The following is a 17,054-nucleotide window of genomic DNA, read 5'->3' as shown; positions in this document are numbered from 1 at the left end:
GGCTGGTGGCTGGTGTTCATTTGGCTGGTGGCTGGTGTTCATTTGGCCGGTGGCTGGTGGCTGGTGTTCATTTGGCTGGTGGCTGGTGTTCATTTGGCTGGTGGCTGGTGTTCATTTGGCTGGTGGCTGGTGTTCATTTGGCTGGTGGCTGGTGTTCATTTGGCTGGTGGCTGGTGTTCATTTGGCTGGTGGCTGGTGTTCATTTGGCTGGTGGTTGGTGTTCATTTGGCTGGTGGTTGGTGTTCATTTGGCTGGTGGCTGGTGTTCATTTGGCTGGTGGCTGGTGTTCATTTGGCTGGTGGTTGGTGTTCATTTGGCTGGTGGCTGGTGTTCATTTGGCTGGTGGCTGGTGTTCATTTGGCTGGTGGCTGGTGTTCATTTGGCTGGTGGTTGGTGTTCATTTGGCTGGTGGCTGGTGTTCATTTGGCTGGTGGTTGGTGTTCATTTGGCTGGTGGTTGGTGTTCATTTGGCTGGTGGCTGGTGGCTGGTGTTCATTTGGCTGGTGGCTGGTGTTCATTTGGCCGGTGGCTGGTGTTCATTTCCCACCCTCCCTGCCAACAGCCCAATTGTTCTCTCATTGAACCACCCCAACATGTTTCCTAATGCTGCTGCGTTCGACAGGTTCCTGCAGCACTTTGCTCTGAGCAGTGTGGGTCAGGAGCCCATCCAGGATGACCACCTGGGGGCACTGTTCCCCACGCCAGACACCAGGAACCATCTGGCAGGACGCACTGACAAGGTAACTAACCCTCTGGCAGGACACACTGACAAGGTAACTAACCCTCTCACAGGACAGACTGACAAGGTAACTAACCCTCTCACAGGACGCACTGACAAGGTAACTAACCCTCTCACAGGACACACTGACAAGGTAACTAACCCTCTCACAGGACACACTGACAAGGTAACTAACCCTCTCACAGGACGCACTGACAAGGTAACTAACCCTCTCACAGGACACACTGACAAGGTAACTAACCCTCTCACAGGACACACTGACAAGGTAACTAACCCTCTCACAGGACACACTGACAAGGTAACTAACCCTCTGGCAGGACAGACTGACAGGGTAACTAACCCTCTCACAGGACACACTGACAAGGTAACTAACCCTCTCACAGGACAGACTGACAAGGTAACTAACCCTCTCACAGGACAGACTGACAAGGTAACTAACCCTCTCACAGGACACACTGACAAGGTAACTAACCCTGTCACAGGACAGACTGACAGGGTAACTAACCCTCTCACAGGACAGACTGACAAGGTAACTAACCCTCTCACAGGACAGACTGACAAGGTAACTAACCCTCTCACAGGACACACTGACAAGGTAACTAACCCTCTGGCAGGACAGACTGACAAGGTAACTAACCCTCTGGCAGGACACACTGACAAGGTAACTAACCCTCTCACAGGACACACTGACAAGGTAACTAACCCTCTCACAGGACACACTGACAAGGTAACTAACCCTCTGGCAGGACAGACTGACAAGGTAACTAACCCTCTGGCAGGACACACTGACAAGGTAACTAACCCTCTCACAGGACACACTGACAAGGTAACTAACCCTCTCACAGGACACACTGACAAGGTAACTAACCCTCTCACAGGACAGACTGACAAGGTAACTAACCCTCTCACAGGACACACTGACAAGGTAACTAACCCTCTGGCAGGACACACTGACAAGGTAACTAACCCTCTCACAGGACAGACTGACAAGGTAACTAAAGCTCTGGCAGGACAGACTGACAAGGTAACTAACCCTGTCACAGGACAGACTGACAAGGTAACTAACCCTCTCACAGGACAGACTGACAAGGTAACTAACCCTCTGGCAGGACACACTGACAAGGTAACTAACCCTCTGGCAGGACAAACTGACAAGGTAACTAACCCTCTCACAGGACAGACTGACAAGGTAACTAACCCTTTGGCAGGACACACTGACAAGGTAACTAACCCTCTCACAGGACAGACTGACAAGGTAACTAACCCTCTGGCAGGACAGACTGACAAGGTAACTAAAGCTCTGGCAGGACAGACTGACAAGGTAACTAACCCTGTCACAGGACAGACTGACAAGGTAACTAACCCTCTCACAGGACAGACTGACAAGGTAACTAACCCTCTGGCAGGACACACTGACAAGGTAACTAACCCTCTGGCAGGACAAACTGACAAGGTAACTAACCCTCTCACAGGACAGACTGACAAGGTAACTAACCCTTTGGCAGGACACACTGACAAGGTAACTAACCCTCTCACAGGACAGACTGACAAGGTAACTAACCCTCTGGCAGGACACACTGACAAGGTAACTAACCCTCTCACAGGACAGACTGACAAGGTAACTAACCCTCTGGCAGGACACACTGACAAGGTAACTAACCCTCTCACAGGACAGACTGACAAGGTAACTAACCCTCTCACAGGACAGACTGACAAGGTAACTAACCCTTTGGCAGGACACACTGACAAGGTAACTAACCCTCTCACAGGACAGACTGACAATTCTCACAGGACAGACTGACAAGGTAACTAACCCTCTCACAGGACACACTGACAAGGTAACTAACCCTCTGGCAGGACACACTGACAAGGTAACTAACCCTCTCACAGGACAGACTGACTAGGTAACTAACCCTCTGGCAGGACACAGTGACAGGGTAACTAACCCTCTGGCAGGACACACTGACAGGGTAACTAACCCTCTCACAGGACAGACTGACAAGGTAACTAACCCTCTCACAGGACAGACTGACAAGGTAACTAACCCTCTCACAGGACAGACTGACAAGGTAACTAACCCTCTCACAGGACAGACTGACAAGGTAACTAACCCACTCACAGGACAGACTGACAGGGTAACGAACCCTCTCACAGGACAGACTGACGAGGTAACTAACCCTTTGGCAGGACACACTGACAAGGTAACTAACCCTCTCACAGGACAGACTGACAAGGTAACTAACCCTCTCACAGGACAGACTGACAAGGTAACTAACCCACTCACAGGACAGACTGACAGGGTAACTAACCCTCTCACAGGACAGACTGACAAGGTAACTAACCCTTTGGCAGGACACACTGACAAGGTAACTAACCCTCTCACAGGACAGACTGACAAGGTAACTAACCCTCTCACAGGACAGACTGACAAGGTAACTAACCCTCTCACAGGACACACTGACAAGGTAACTAACCCTCTCACAGGACAGACTGACAAGGTAACTAACCCTCTGGCAGGACACACTGACAAGGTAACTAACCCTCTCACAGGACAGACTGACAAGGTAACTAACCCTCTCACAGGACAGACTGACAAGGTAACTAACCCTCTCACAGGACACACTGACAAGGTAACTAACCCTCTCACAGGACACACTGACAAGGTAACTAACCCTCTCACAGGACACACTGACAAGGTAACTAACCCTCTCACAGGACAGACTGACAAGGTAACTAACCCTCTCACAGGACACACTGACAAGGTAACTAACCCTCTCACAGGACACACTGACAAGGTAACTAACCCTCTCACAGGACACACTGACAAGGTAACTAACCCTCTCACAGGACAGACTGACAAGGTAACTAACCCTCTCACAGGACACACTGACAAGGTAACTAACCCTCTCACAGGACACACTGACAAGGTAACTAACCCTCTCACAGGACACACTGACAAGGTAACTAACCCTCTCACAGGACAGACTGACAAGGTAACTAACCCTCTCACAGGACACACTGACAAGGTAACTAACCCTGTCACAGGACAGACTGACAGGTTAACTAACCCTCTCACAGGACAGACTGACAAGGTAACTAACCCTCTCACAGGACAGACTGACAAGGTAACTAACCCTCTCACAGGACACACTGACAAGGTAACTAACCCTCTGGCAGGACAGACTGACAAGGTAACTAACCCTCTCACAGGACAGACTGACAAGGTAACTAACCCTCTCACAGGACAGACTGACAAGGTAACTAACCCTCTGGCAGGACAGACTGACAAGGTAACTAACCCTCTCACAGGACACACTGACAAGGTAACTAACCCTGTCACAGGACAGACTGACAAGGTAACTAACCCTCTCACAGGACACACTGACAAGGTAACTAACCCTCTCACAGGACACACTGACAAGGTAACTAACCCTCTGGCAGGACAGACTGACAAGGTAACTAACCCTCTGGCAGGACACACTGACAAGGTAACTAACCCTCTCACAGGACACACTGACAAGGTAACTAACCCTCTCACAGGACACACTGACAAGGTAACTAACCCTCTCACAGGACACACTGACAAGGTAACTAACCCTCTGGCAGGACAGACTGACAAGGTAACTAACCCTCTGGCAGGACACACTGACAAGGTAACTAACCCTCTCACAGGACACACTGACAAGGTAACTAACCCTCTCACAGGACACACTGACAAGGTAACTAACCCTCTCACAGGACACACTGACAAGGTAACTAACCCTCTCACAGGAGAGACTGACAAGGTAACTAACCCTCTCACAGGACAGACTGACAAGGTAACTAACCCTCTCACAGGACACACTGACAAGGTAACTAACCCTCTCACAGGACAGACTGACAAGGTAACTAACCCTCTGGCAGGACACACTGACAAGGTAACTAACCCTCTCACAGGACACACTGACAAGGTAACTAACCCTCTCACAGGACACACTGACAAGGTAACTAACCCTCTGGCAGGACAGACTGACAAGGTAACTAACCCTCTGGCAGGACACACTGACAAGGTAACTAACCCTCTGGCAGGACACACTGACAAGGTAACTAACCCTCTCACAGGACAGACTGACAAGGTAACTAACCCTCTGGCAGGACACACTGACAAGGTAACTAACCCTCTGGCAGGACACACTGACAAGGTAACTAACCCTCTCACAGGACAGACTGACAAGGTAACTAACCCTTTGGCAGGACACACTGACAAGGTAACTAACCCTCTCACAGGACAGACTGACAAGGTAACTAACCCTCTGGCAGGACACACTGACAAGGTAACTAACCCTCTCACAGGACACACTGACAAGGTAACTAACCCTCTGGCAGGACACACTGACAAGGTAACTAACCCTCTGGCAGGACACACTGACAAGGTAACTAACCCTCTCACAGGACAGACTGACAAGGTAACTAACCCTTTGGCAGGACACACTGACAAGGTAACTAACCCTCTCACAGGACAGACTGACAAGGTAACTAACCCTCTCACAGGACAGACTGACAAGGTAACTAACCCTCTCACAGGACACACTGACAAGGTAACTAACCCTCTGGCAGGACAGACTGACAAGGTAACTAACCCTCTGGCAGGACAGACTGACAAGGTAACTAACCCTCTGGCAGGACAGACTGACAAGGTAACTAACCCTCTGGCAGGACACACTGACAAGGTAACTAACCCTCTGGCAGGACAGACTGACAAGGTAACTAACCCTCTGGCAGGACACACTGACAAGGTAACTAACCCTCTCACAGGACACACTGACAAGGTAACTAACCCTCTCACAGGACAGACTGACAAGGTAACTAACCCTTTGGCAGGACACACTGACAAGGTAACTAACCCTCTCACAGGACAGACTGACAAGGTAACTAACCCTCTCACAGGACAGACTGACAAGGTAACTAACCCTCTCACAGGACACACTGACAAGGTAACTAACCCTCTGGCAGGACACACTGACAAGGTAACTAACCCTCTCACAGGACAGACTGACAAGGTAACTAACCCTCTGGCAGGACACAGTGACAGGGTAACTAACCCTCTGGCAGGACACACTGACAGGGTAACTAACCCTCTCACAGGACAGACTGACAAGGTAACTAACCCTCTCACAGGACAGACTGACAAGGTAACTAACCCTCTCACAGGACAGACTGACAAGGTAACTAACCCACTCACAGGACAGACTGACAGGGTAACGAACCCTCTCACAGGACAGACTGACGAGGTAACTAACCCTTTGGCAGGACACACTGACAAGGTAACTAACCCTCTCACAGGACAGACTGACAAGGTAACTAACCCTCTCACAGGACAGACTGACAAGGTAACTAACCCACTCACAGGACAGACTGACAGGGTAACTAACCCTCTCACAGGACAGACTGACAAGGTAACTAACCCTTTGGCAGGACACACTGACAAGGTAACTAACCCTCTCACAGGACAGACTGACAAGGTAACTAACCCTCTCACAGGACAGACTGACAAGGTAACTAACCCTCTCACAGGACACACTGACAAGGTAACTAACCCTCTCACAGGACAGACTGACAAGGTAACTAACCCTCTGGCAGGACACACTGACAAGGTAACTAACCCTCTCACAGGACAGACTGACAAGGTAACTAACCCTCTCACAGGACAGACTGACAAGGTAACTAACCCTCTCACAGCAAACACTGACAAGGTAACTAACCCTGTCACAGGACAGACTGACAGGGTAACTAACCCTCTCACAGGACAGACTGACAAGGTAACTAACCCTCTCACAGGACAGACTGACAAGGTAACTAACCCTCTCACAGGACACACTGACAAGGTAACTAACCCTCTGGCAGGACAGACTGACAAGGTAACTAACCCTCTGGCAGGACAGACTGACAAGGTAACTAACCCTCTGGCAGGACAGACTGACAAGGTAACTAACCCTCTGGCAGGACACACTGACAAGGTAACTAACCCTCTCACAGGACACACTGACAAGGTAACTAACCCTCTGGCAGGACAGACTGACAAGGTAACTAACCCTCTGGCAGGACACACTGACAAGGTAACTAACCCTCTCACAGGACACACTGACAAGGTAACTAACCCTCTCACAGGACACACTGACAAGGTAACTAACCCTCTCACAGGACAGACTGACAAGGTAACTAACCCTCTCACAGGACACACTGACAAGGTAACTAACCCTCTGGCAGGACACACTGACAAGGTAACTAACCCTCTGGCAGGACACACTGACAAGGTAACTAACCCTCTCACAGGACAGACTGACAAGGTAACTAACGCTCTGGCAGGACAGACTGACAAGGTAACTAACCCTGTCACAGGACAGACTGACAAGGTAACTAACCCTCTCACAGGACACACTGACAAGGTAACTAACCCTCTCACAGGACAGACTGACAAGGTAACTAACCCTCTCACAGGACAGACTGACAAGGTAACTAACCCTCTGGCAGGACACACTGACAAGGTAACTAACCCTCTGGCAGGACACACTGACAAGGTAACTAACCCTCTCACAGGACAGACTGACAAGGTAACTAACCCTCTGGCAGGACACAGTGACAGGGTAACTAACCCTCTGGCAGGACACACTGACAGGGTAACTAACCCTCTCACAGGACAGACTGACAAGGTAACTAACCCTCTCACAGGACAGACTGACAAGGTAACTAACCCTCTCACAGGACAGACTGACAAGGTAACTAACCCACTCACAGGACAGACTGACAGGGTAACGAACCCTCTCACAGGACAGACTTACGAGGTAACTAACCCTTTGGCAGGACACACTGACAAGGTAACTAACCCTCTCACAGGACAGACTGACAAGGTAACTAACCCTCTCACAGGACAGACTGACAAGGTAACTAACCCACTCACAGGACAGACTGACAGGGTAACTAACCCTCTCACAGGACAGACTGACAAGGTAACTAACCCTTTGGCAGGACACACTGACAAGGTAACTAACCCTCTCACAGGACAGACTGACAAGGTAACTAACCCTCTCACAGGACAGACTGACAAGGTAACTAACCCTCTCACAGGACACACTGACAAGGTAACTAACCCTCTCACAGGACAGACTGACAAGGTAACTAACCCTCTGGCAGGACACACTGACAAGGTAACTAACCCTCTCACAGGACAGACTGACAAGGTAACTAACCCTCTCACAGGACAGACTGACAAGGTAACTAACCCTCTCACAGGACACACTGACAAGGTAACTAACCCTTTCACAGGACAGACTGACAGGGTAACTAACCCTCTCACAGGACAGACTGACAAGGTAACTAACCCTCTCACAGGACAGACTGACAAGGTAACTAACCCTCTCACAGGACACACTGACAAGGTAACTAACCCTCTGGCAGGACAGACTGACAAGGTAACTAACCCTCTGGCAGGACAGACTGACAAGGTAACTAACCCTCTGGCAGGACAGACTGACAAGGTAACTAACCCTCTGGCAGGACACACTGACAAGGTAACTAACCCTCTCACAGGACACACTGACAAGGTAACTAACCCTCTGGCAGGACAGACTGACAAGGTAACTAACCCTCTGGCAGGACACACTGACAAGGTAACTAACCCTCTCACAGGACACACTGACAAGGTAACTAACCCTCTCACAGGACACACTGACAAGGTAACTAACCCTCTCACAGGACAGACTGACAAGGTAACTAACCCTCTCACAGGACACACTGACAAGGTAACTAACCCTCTGGCAGGACACACTGACAAGGTAACTAACCCTCTGGCAGGACACACTGACAAGGTAACTAACCCTCTCACAGGACAGACTGACAAGGTAACTAACGCTCTGGCAGGACAGACTGACAAGGTAACTAACCCTGTCACAGGACAGACTGACAAGGTAACTAACCCTCTCACAGGACACACTGACAAGGTAACTAACCCTCTCACAGGACAGACTGACAAGGTAACTAACCCTCTCACAGGACAGACTGACAAGGTAACTAACCCTCTGGCAGGACACACTGACAAGGTAACTAACCCTCTCACAGGACAGACTGACAGGGTAACTAACCCTCTCACAGGACAGACTGACAGGGTAACGAACCCTCTCACAGGACAGACTGACAAGGTAACTAACCCTCTCACAGGACAGACTGACAAGGTAACTAACCCTCTGGCAGGACACACTGACAAGGTAACTAACCCTCTCACAGGACACACTGACAAGGTAACTAACCCTCTCACAGGACACACTGACAAGGTAACTAACCCTCTCACAGGACAGACTGACAAGGTAACTAACCCTCTCACAGGACACACTGACAAGGTAACTAACCCTCTGGCAGGACACACTGACAAGGTAACTAACCCTCTGGCAGGACACACTGACAAGGTAACTAACCCTCTCACAGGACAGACTGACAAGGTAACTAACGCTCTGGCAGGACAGACTGACAAGGTAACTAACCCTGTCACAGGACAGACTGACAAGGTAACTAACCCTCTCACAGGACACACTGACAAGGTAACTAACCCTCTCACAGGACAGACTGACAAGGTAACTAACCCTCTCACAGGACAGACTGACAAGGTAACTAACCCTCTGGCAGGACACACTGACAAGGTAACTAACCCTCTCACAGGACAGACTGACAAGGTAACTAACCCTTTGGCAGGACACACTGACAAGGTAACTAACCCTCTCACAGGACAGACTGACAAGGTAACTAACCCTCTGGCAGGACACAGTGACAGGGTAACTAACCCTCTGGCAGGACACACTGACAGGGTAACTAACCCTCTCACAGGACAGACTGACAAGGTAACTAACCCTCTCACAGGACAGACTGACAAGGTAACTAACCCTCTCACAGGACAGACTGACAAGGTAACTAACCCACTCACAGGACAGACTGACAGGGTAACGAACCCTCTCACAGGACAGACTGACGAGGTAACTAACCCTTTGGCAGGACACACTGACAAGGTAACTAACCCTCTCACAGGACAGACTGACAAGGTAACTAACCCTCTCACAGGACAGACTGACAAGGTAACTAACCCACTCACAGGACAGACTGACAGGGTAACTAACCCTCTCACAGGACAGACTGACAAGGTAACTAACCCTTTGGCAGGACACACTGACAAGGTAACTAACCCTCTCACAGGACAGACTGACAAGGTAACTAACCCTCTCACAGGACAGACTGACAAGGTAACTAACCCTCTCACAGGACACACTGACAAGGTAACTAACTCTCTCACAGGACAGACTGACAAGGTAACTAACCCTCTGGCAGGACACACTGACAAGGTAACTAACCCTCTCACAGGACAGACTGACAAGGTAACTAACCCTCTCACAGGACAGACTGACAAGGTAACTAACCCTCTCACAGGACACACTGACAAGGTAACTAACCCTTTCACAGGACAGACTGACAGGGTAACTAACCCTCTCACAGGACAGACTGACAAGGTAACTAACCCTCTCACAGGACAGACTGACAAGGTAACTAACCCTCTCACAGGACACACTGACAAGGTAACTAACCCTCTGGCAGGACAGACTGACAAGGTAACTAACCCTCTGGCAGGACAGACTGACAAGGTAACTAACCCTCTGGCAGGACAGACTGACAAGGTAACTAACCCTCTGGCAGGACACACTGACAAGGTAACTAACCCTCTCACAGGACACACTGACAAGGTAACTAACTCTCTGGCAGGACAGACTGACAAGGTAACTAACCCTCTGGCAGGACACACTGACAAGGTAACTAACCCTCTCACAGGACACACTGACAAGGTAACTAACCCTCTCACAGGACACACTGACAAGGTAACTAACCCTCTCACAGGACAGACTGACAAGGTAACTAACCCTCTCACAGGACACACTGACAAGGTAACTAACCCTCTGGCAGGACACACTGACAAGGTAACTAACCCTCTGGCAGGACACACTGACAAGGTAACTAACCCTCTCACAGGACAGACTGACAAGGTAACTAACGCTCTGGCAGGACAGACTGACAAGGTAACTAACCCTGTCACAGGACAGACTGACAAGGTAACTAACCCTCTCACAGGACACACTGACAAGGTAACTAACCCTCTCACAGGACAGACTGACAAGGTAACTAACCCTCTCACAGGACAGACTGACAAGGTAACTAACCCTCTGGCAGGACACACTGACAAGGTAACTAACCCTCTCACAGGACAGACTGACAGGGTAACTAACCCTCTCACAGGACAGACTGACAGGGTAACGAACCCTCTCACAGGACAGACTGACAAGGTAACTAACCCTCTCACAGGACAGACTGACAAGGTAACTAACCCTCTCACAGGACAGACTGACAAGGTAACTAACCCTCTTGCAGGACAGACTGACAAGGTAACTAACCCTCTGGCAGGACAGACTGACAAGGTAACTCACCCTCTCACAGGACAGACTGACAAGGTAACTAACCCTCTGGCAGGACACACTAACAAGGTAACTAACCCTCTCACAGGACAGACTGACAAGGTAACTAACCCTCTGGCAGGACACACTGACAAGGTAACTAACCCTTTGGCAGGACACACTGACAAGGTAACTAACCCTCTCACAGGACAGACTGACAAGGTAACTAACACTCTCACAGGACAGACTGACAAGGTAACTAACCCTCTCACAGGACAGACTGACAAGGTAACTAACCCACTCACAGGACAGACTGACAGGGTAACGAACCCTCTCACAGGACAGACTGACGAGGTAACTAACCCTTTGGCAGGACACACTGACAAGGTAACTAACCCTCTCACAGGACAGACTGACAAGGTAACTAACCCTCTCACAGGACAGACTGACAAGGTAACTAACCCACTCACAGGACAGACTGACAGGGTAACTAACCCTCTCACAGGACAGACTGACAAGGTAACTAACCCTTTGGCAGGACACACTGACAAGGTAACTAACCCTCTCACAGGACAGACTGACAAGGTAACTAACCCTCTCACAGGACAGACTGACAAGGTAACTAACCCTCTCACAGGACACACTGACAAGGTAACTAACCCTCTCACAGGACAGACTGACAAGGTAACTAACCCTCTGGCAGGACACACTGACAAGGTAACTAACCCTCTCACAGGACAGACTGACAAGGTAACTAACCCTCTCACAGGACAGACTGACAAGGTAACTAACCCTCTCACAGGACACACTGACAAGGTAACTAACCCTTTCACAGGACAGACTGACAGGGTAACTAACCCTCTCACAGGACAGACTGACAAGGTAACTAACCCTCTCACAGGACAGACTGACAAGGTAACTAACCCTCTCACAGGACACACTGACAAGGTAACTAACCCTCTGGCAGGACAGACTGACAAGGTAACTAACCCTCTGGCAGGACAGACTGACAAGGTAACTAACCCTCTGGCAGGACAGACTGACAAGGTAACTAACCCTCTGGCAGGACACACTGACAAGGTAACTAACCCTCTCACAGGACACACTGACAAGGTAACTAACCCTCTGGCAGGACAGACTGACAAGGTAACTAACCCTCTGGCAGGACACACTGACAAGGTAACTAACCCTCTCACAGGACACACTGACAAGGTAACTAACCCTCTCACAGGACACACTGACAAGGTAACTAACCCTCTCACAGGACAGACTGACAAGGTAACTAACCCTCTCACAGGACACACTGACAAGGTAACTAACCCTCTGGCAGGACACACTGACAAGGTAACTAACCCTCTGGCAGGACACACTGACAAGGTAACTAACCCTCTCACAGGACAGACTGACAAGGTAACTAACGCTCTGGCAGGACAGACTGACAAGGTAACTAACCCTGTCACAGGACAGACTGACAAGGTAACTAACCCTCTCACAGGACACACTGACAAGGTAACTAACCCTCTCACAGGACAGACTGACAAGGTAACTAACCCTCTCACAGGACAGACTGACAAGGTAACTAACCCTCTGGCAGGACACACTGACAAGGTAACTAACCCTCTGGCAGGACACACTGACAAGGTAACTAACCCTCTCACAGGACAGACTGACAAGGTAACTAACCCTTTGGCAGGACACACTGACAAGGTAACTAACCCTCTCACAGGACAGACTGACAAGGTAACTAACCCTCTGGCAGGACACACTGACAAGGTAACTAACCCTCTGGCAGGACACACTGACAAGGTAACTAACCCTCTCACAGGACAGACTGACAAGGTAACTAACCCTTTGGCAGGACACACTGACAAGGTAACTAACCCTCTCACAGGACAGACTGACAAGGTAACTAACCCTCTCACAGGACACACTGACAAGGTAACTAACCCTCTCACAGGACACACTGACAAGGTAACTAACCCTCTCACAGGACAGACTGACAAGGTAACTAACCCTCTCACAGGACACACTGACAAGGTAACTAACCCTCTGGCAGGACACACTGACAAGGTAACTAACCCTCTGGCAGGACACACTGACAAGGTAACTAACCCTCTCACAGGACAGACTGACAAGGTAACTAACGCTCTGGCAGGACAGACTGACAAGGTAACTAACCCTGTCACAGGACAGACTGACAAGGTAACTAACCCTCTCACAGGACACACTGACAAGGTAACTAACCCTCTCACAGGACAGACTGACAAGGTAACTAACCCTCTCACAGGACAGACTGACAAGGTAACTAACCCTCTGGCAGGACACACTGACAAGGTAACTAACCCTCTGGCAGGACACACTGACAAGGTAACTAACCCTCTCACAGGACAGACTGACAAGGTAACTAACCCTTTGGCAGGACACACTGACAAGGTAACTAACCCTCTCACAGGACAGACTGACAAGGTAACTAACCCTCTGGCAGGACACACTGACAAGGTAACTAACCCTCTGGCAGGACACACTGACAAGGTAACTAACCCTCTCACAGGACAGACTGACAAGGTAACTAACCCTTTGGCAGGACACACTGACAAGGTAACTAACCCTCTCACAGGACAGACTGACAAGGTAACTAACCCTCTCACAGGACAGACTGACAAGGTAACTAACCCTCTCACAGGACACACTGACAAGGTAACTAACCCTCTGGCAGGACACACTGACAAGGTAACTAACCCTCTCACAGGACAGACTGACAAGGTAACTAACCCTCTGGCAGGACACAGTGACAGGGTAACTAACCCTCTGGCAGGACACACTGACAGGGTAACTAACCCTCTCACAGGACAGACTGACAAGGTAACTAACCCTCTCACAGGACAGACTGACAAGGTAACTAACCCTCTCACAGGACAGACTGACAAGGTAACTAACCCACTCACAGGACAGACTGACAAGGTAACTAACCCTCTGGCAGGACACACTGACAAGGTAACTAACCCTCTCACAGGACAGACTGACAGGGTAACTAACCCTCTCACAGGACAGACTGACAGGGTAACGAACCCTCTCACAGGACAGACTGACAAGGTAACTAACCCTCTTGCAGGACAGACTGACAAGGTAACTAACCCTCTGGCAGGACAGACTGACAAGGTAACTAACCCTCTCACAGGACAGACTGACAAGGTAACTAACCCTCTGGCAGGACACACTAACAAGGTAACTAACCCTCTCACAGGACAGACTGACAAGGTAACTAACCCTCTCACAGGACAGACTGACAAGGTAACTAACCTTCTGGCAGGACAGACTGACAAGGTAACTAACCCTCTGGCAGGACAGACTGACAAGGTAACTAACCCTCTCACAGGACAGACTGACAGGGTAACTAACCCTCTCACAGGATAGACTGACAAGGTAACTAACCCTCTCACAGGACAGACTGACAATGTAACTAACCCTGTCACAGGACAGACTGACAAGGTAACTAACCCTCTCACAGGACAGACTGACAATGTAACTAACCCTCTCACAGGACAGACTGACAAGGTAACTAACCCTCTCACAGGACAGACTGACAAGGTAACTAACCCTGTCACAGGACAGACTGACAAGGTAACTAACCCTCTCACAAGACAGACTGACAAGGTAACTAACCCTCTCACAGGACAGACTGACAGGGTAACTAACCCTGTCACAGGACAGACTGACAAGGTAACTAACCCTCTCACAGGACAGACTGACAAGGTAACTAACCCTCTCACAGGACAGACTGACAAGGTAACTAACCCTGTCACAGGACAGACTGACAAGGTAACTAACCCTCTCACAGGACAGACTGACAAGGTAACTAACCCTCTCACAGGACAGACTGACAAGGTAACTAACCCTGTCACAGGACAGACTGACAAGGTAACTAACCCTGTCACAGGACAGACTGACAAGGTAACTAACCCTCTCACAGGACACACTGACAAGGTAACTAACCCTGTCACAGGACAGACTGACAAGGTAACTAACCCTGTCACAGGACAGACTGACAGGGTAACTAACCCTGTCACAGGACAGACTGACAGGGTAACTAACCCTGTCACAGGACAGACTGACAAGGTAACTAACCCTCTGGCAGGACAGACTGACAGGGTAACTAACCCTCTGGCAGGACAGACTGACAAGGTAACTAACCCTCTCACAGGACAGACTGACAAGGTAACTAACCCTGTCACAGGACAGACTGACAGGGTAACTAACCCTGTCACAGGACAGACTGACAAGGTAACTAACCCTCTCACAGGACACACTGACAAGGTAACTAACCCTCTGGCAGGACAGACTGACAAGGTAACTAACCCTCTGGCAGGACAGACTGACAAGGTAACTAACCCTCTGGCAGGACAGACTGACAAGGTAACTAACCCTCTGGCAGGACACACTGACAAGGTAACTAACCCTCTCACAGGACACACTGACAAGGTAACTAACCCTCTGGCAGGACAGACTGACAAGGTAACTAACCCTCTGGCAGGACACACTGACAAGGTAACTAACCCTCTCACAGGACACACTGACAAGGTAACTAACCCTCTCACAGGACACACTGACAAGGTAACTAACCCTCTCACAGGACAGACTGACAAGGTAACTAACCCTCTCACAGGACACACTGACAAGGTAACTAACCCTCTGGCAGGACACACTGACAAGGTAACTAACCCTCTGGCAGGACACACTGACAAGGTAACTAACCCTCTCACAGGACAGACTGACAAGGTAACTAACGCTCTGGCAGGACAGACTGACAAGGTAACTAACCCTGTCACAGGACAGACTGACAAGGTAACTAACCCTCTCACAGGACACACTGACAAGGTAACTAACCCTCTCACAGGACAGACTGACAAGGTAACTAACCCTCTCACAGGACAGACTGACAAGGTAACTAACCCTCTGGCAGGACACACTGACAAGGTAACTAACCCTCTGGCAGGACACACTGACAAGGTAACTAACCCTCTCACAGGACAGACTGACAAGGTAACTAACCCTTTGGCAGGACACACTGACAAGGTAACTAACCCTCTCACAGGACAGACTGACAAGGTAACTAACCCTCTGGCAGGACACACTGACAAGGTAACTAACCCTCTGGCAGGACACACTGACAAGGTAACTAACCCTCTCACAGGACAGACTGACAAGGTAACTAACCCTTTGGCAGGACACACTGACAAGGTAACTAACCCTCTCACAGGACAGACTGACAAGGTAACTAACCCTCTCACAGGACACACTGACAAGGTAACTAACCCTCTCACAGGACACACTGACAAGGTAACTAACCCTCTCACAGGACAGACTGACAAGGTAACTAACCCTCTCACAGGACACACTGACAAGGTAACTAACCCTCTGGCAGGACACACTGACAAGGTAACTAACCCTCTGGCAGGACACACTGACAAGGTAACTAACCCTCTCACAGGACAGACTGACAAGGTAACTAACGCTCTGGCAGGACAGACTGACAAGGTAACTAACCCTGTCACAGGACAGACTGACAAGGTAACTAACCCTCTCACAGGACACACTGACAAGGTAACTAACCCTCTCACAGGACAGACTGACAAGGTAACTAACCCTCTCACAGGACAGACTGACAAGGTAACTAACCCTCTGGCAGGACACACTGACAAGGTAACTAACCCTCTGGCAGGACACACTGACAAGGTAACTAACCCTCTCACAGGACAGACTGACAAGGTAACTAACCCTTTGGCAGGACACACTGACAAGGTAACTAACCCTCTCACAGGACAGACTGACAAGGTAACTAACCCTCTGGCAGGACA

At 49.8% G+C, this 17,054-nt stretch overlaps 1 protein-coding gene across 1 annotated transcript in view; it reads left to right on the top strand.

Annotated features, from left to right (window-relative positions):
* Nucleotides 1-593: 593 nt before the first annotated feature.
* Nucleotides 594-17,054, top strand: part of LOC311103037 (dynein axonemal assembly factor 9-like) — a gene marked incomplete at its 5' end in the record, with an annotated part of 41,596 nt that continues 25,135 nt past the window's right edge. The window contains one exon of the mRNA XM_084144529.1: nucleotides 594-740. Coding sequence (XP_084000655.1) covers nucleotides 594-740 — 147 coding nt within the window. The remainder of the gene's footprint in view (nucleotides 741-17,054) is intronic.

Source organism: Coregonus lavaretus (genome assembly GCF_964263955.1).
Source record: "Coregonus lavaretus genome assembly, chromosome: 27".
In the NCBI taxonomy this organism is placed as follows: domain Eukaryota; kingdom Metazoa; phylum Chordata; class Actinopteri; order Salmoniformes; family Salmonidae; genus Coregonus; species Coregonus lavaretus.
This window is presented reverse-complemented; position numbering and strand designations above follow the sequence as displayed.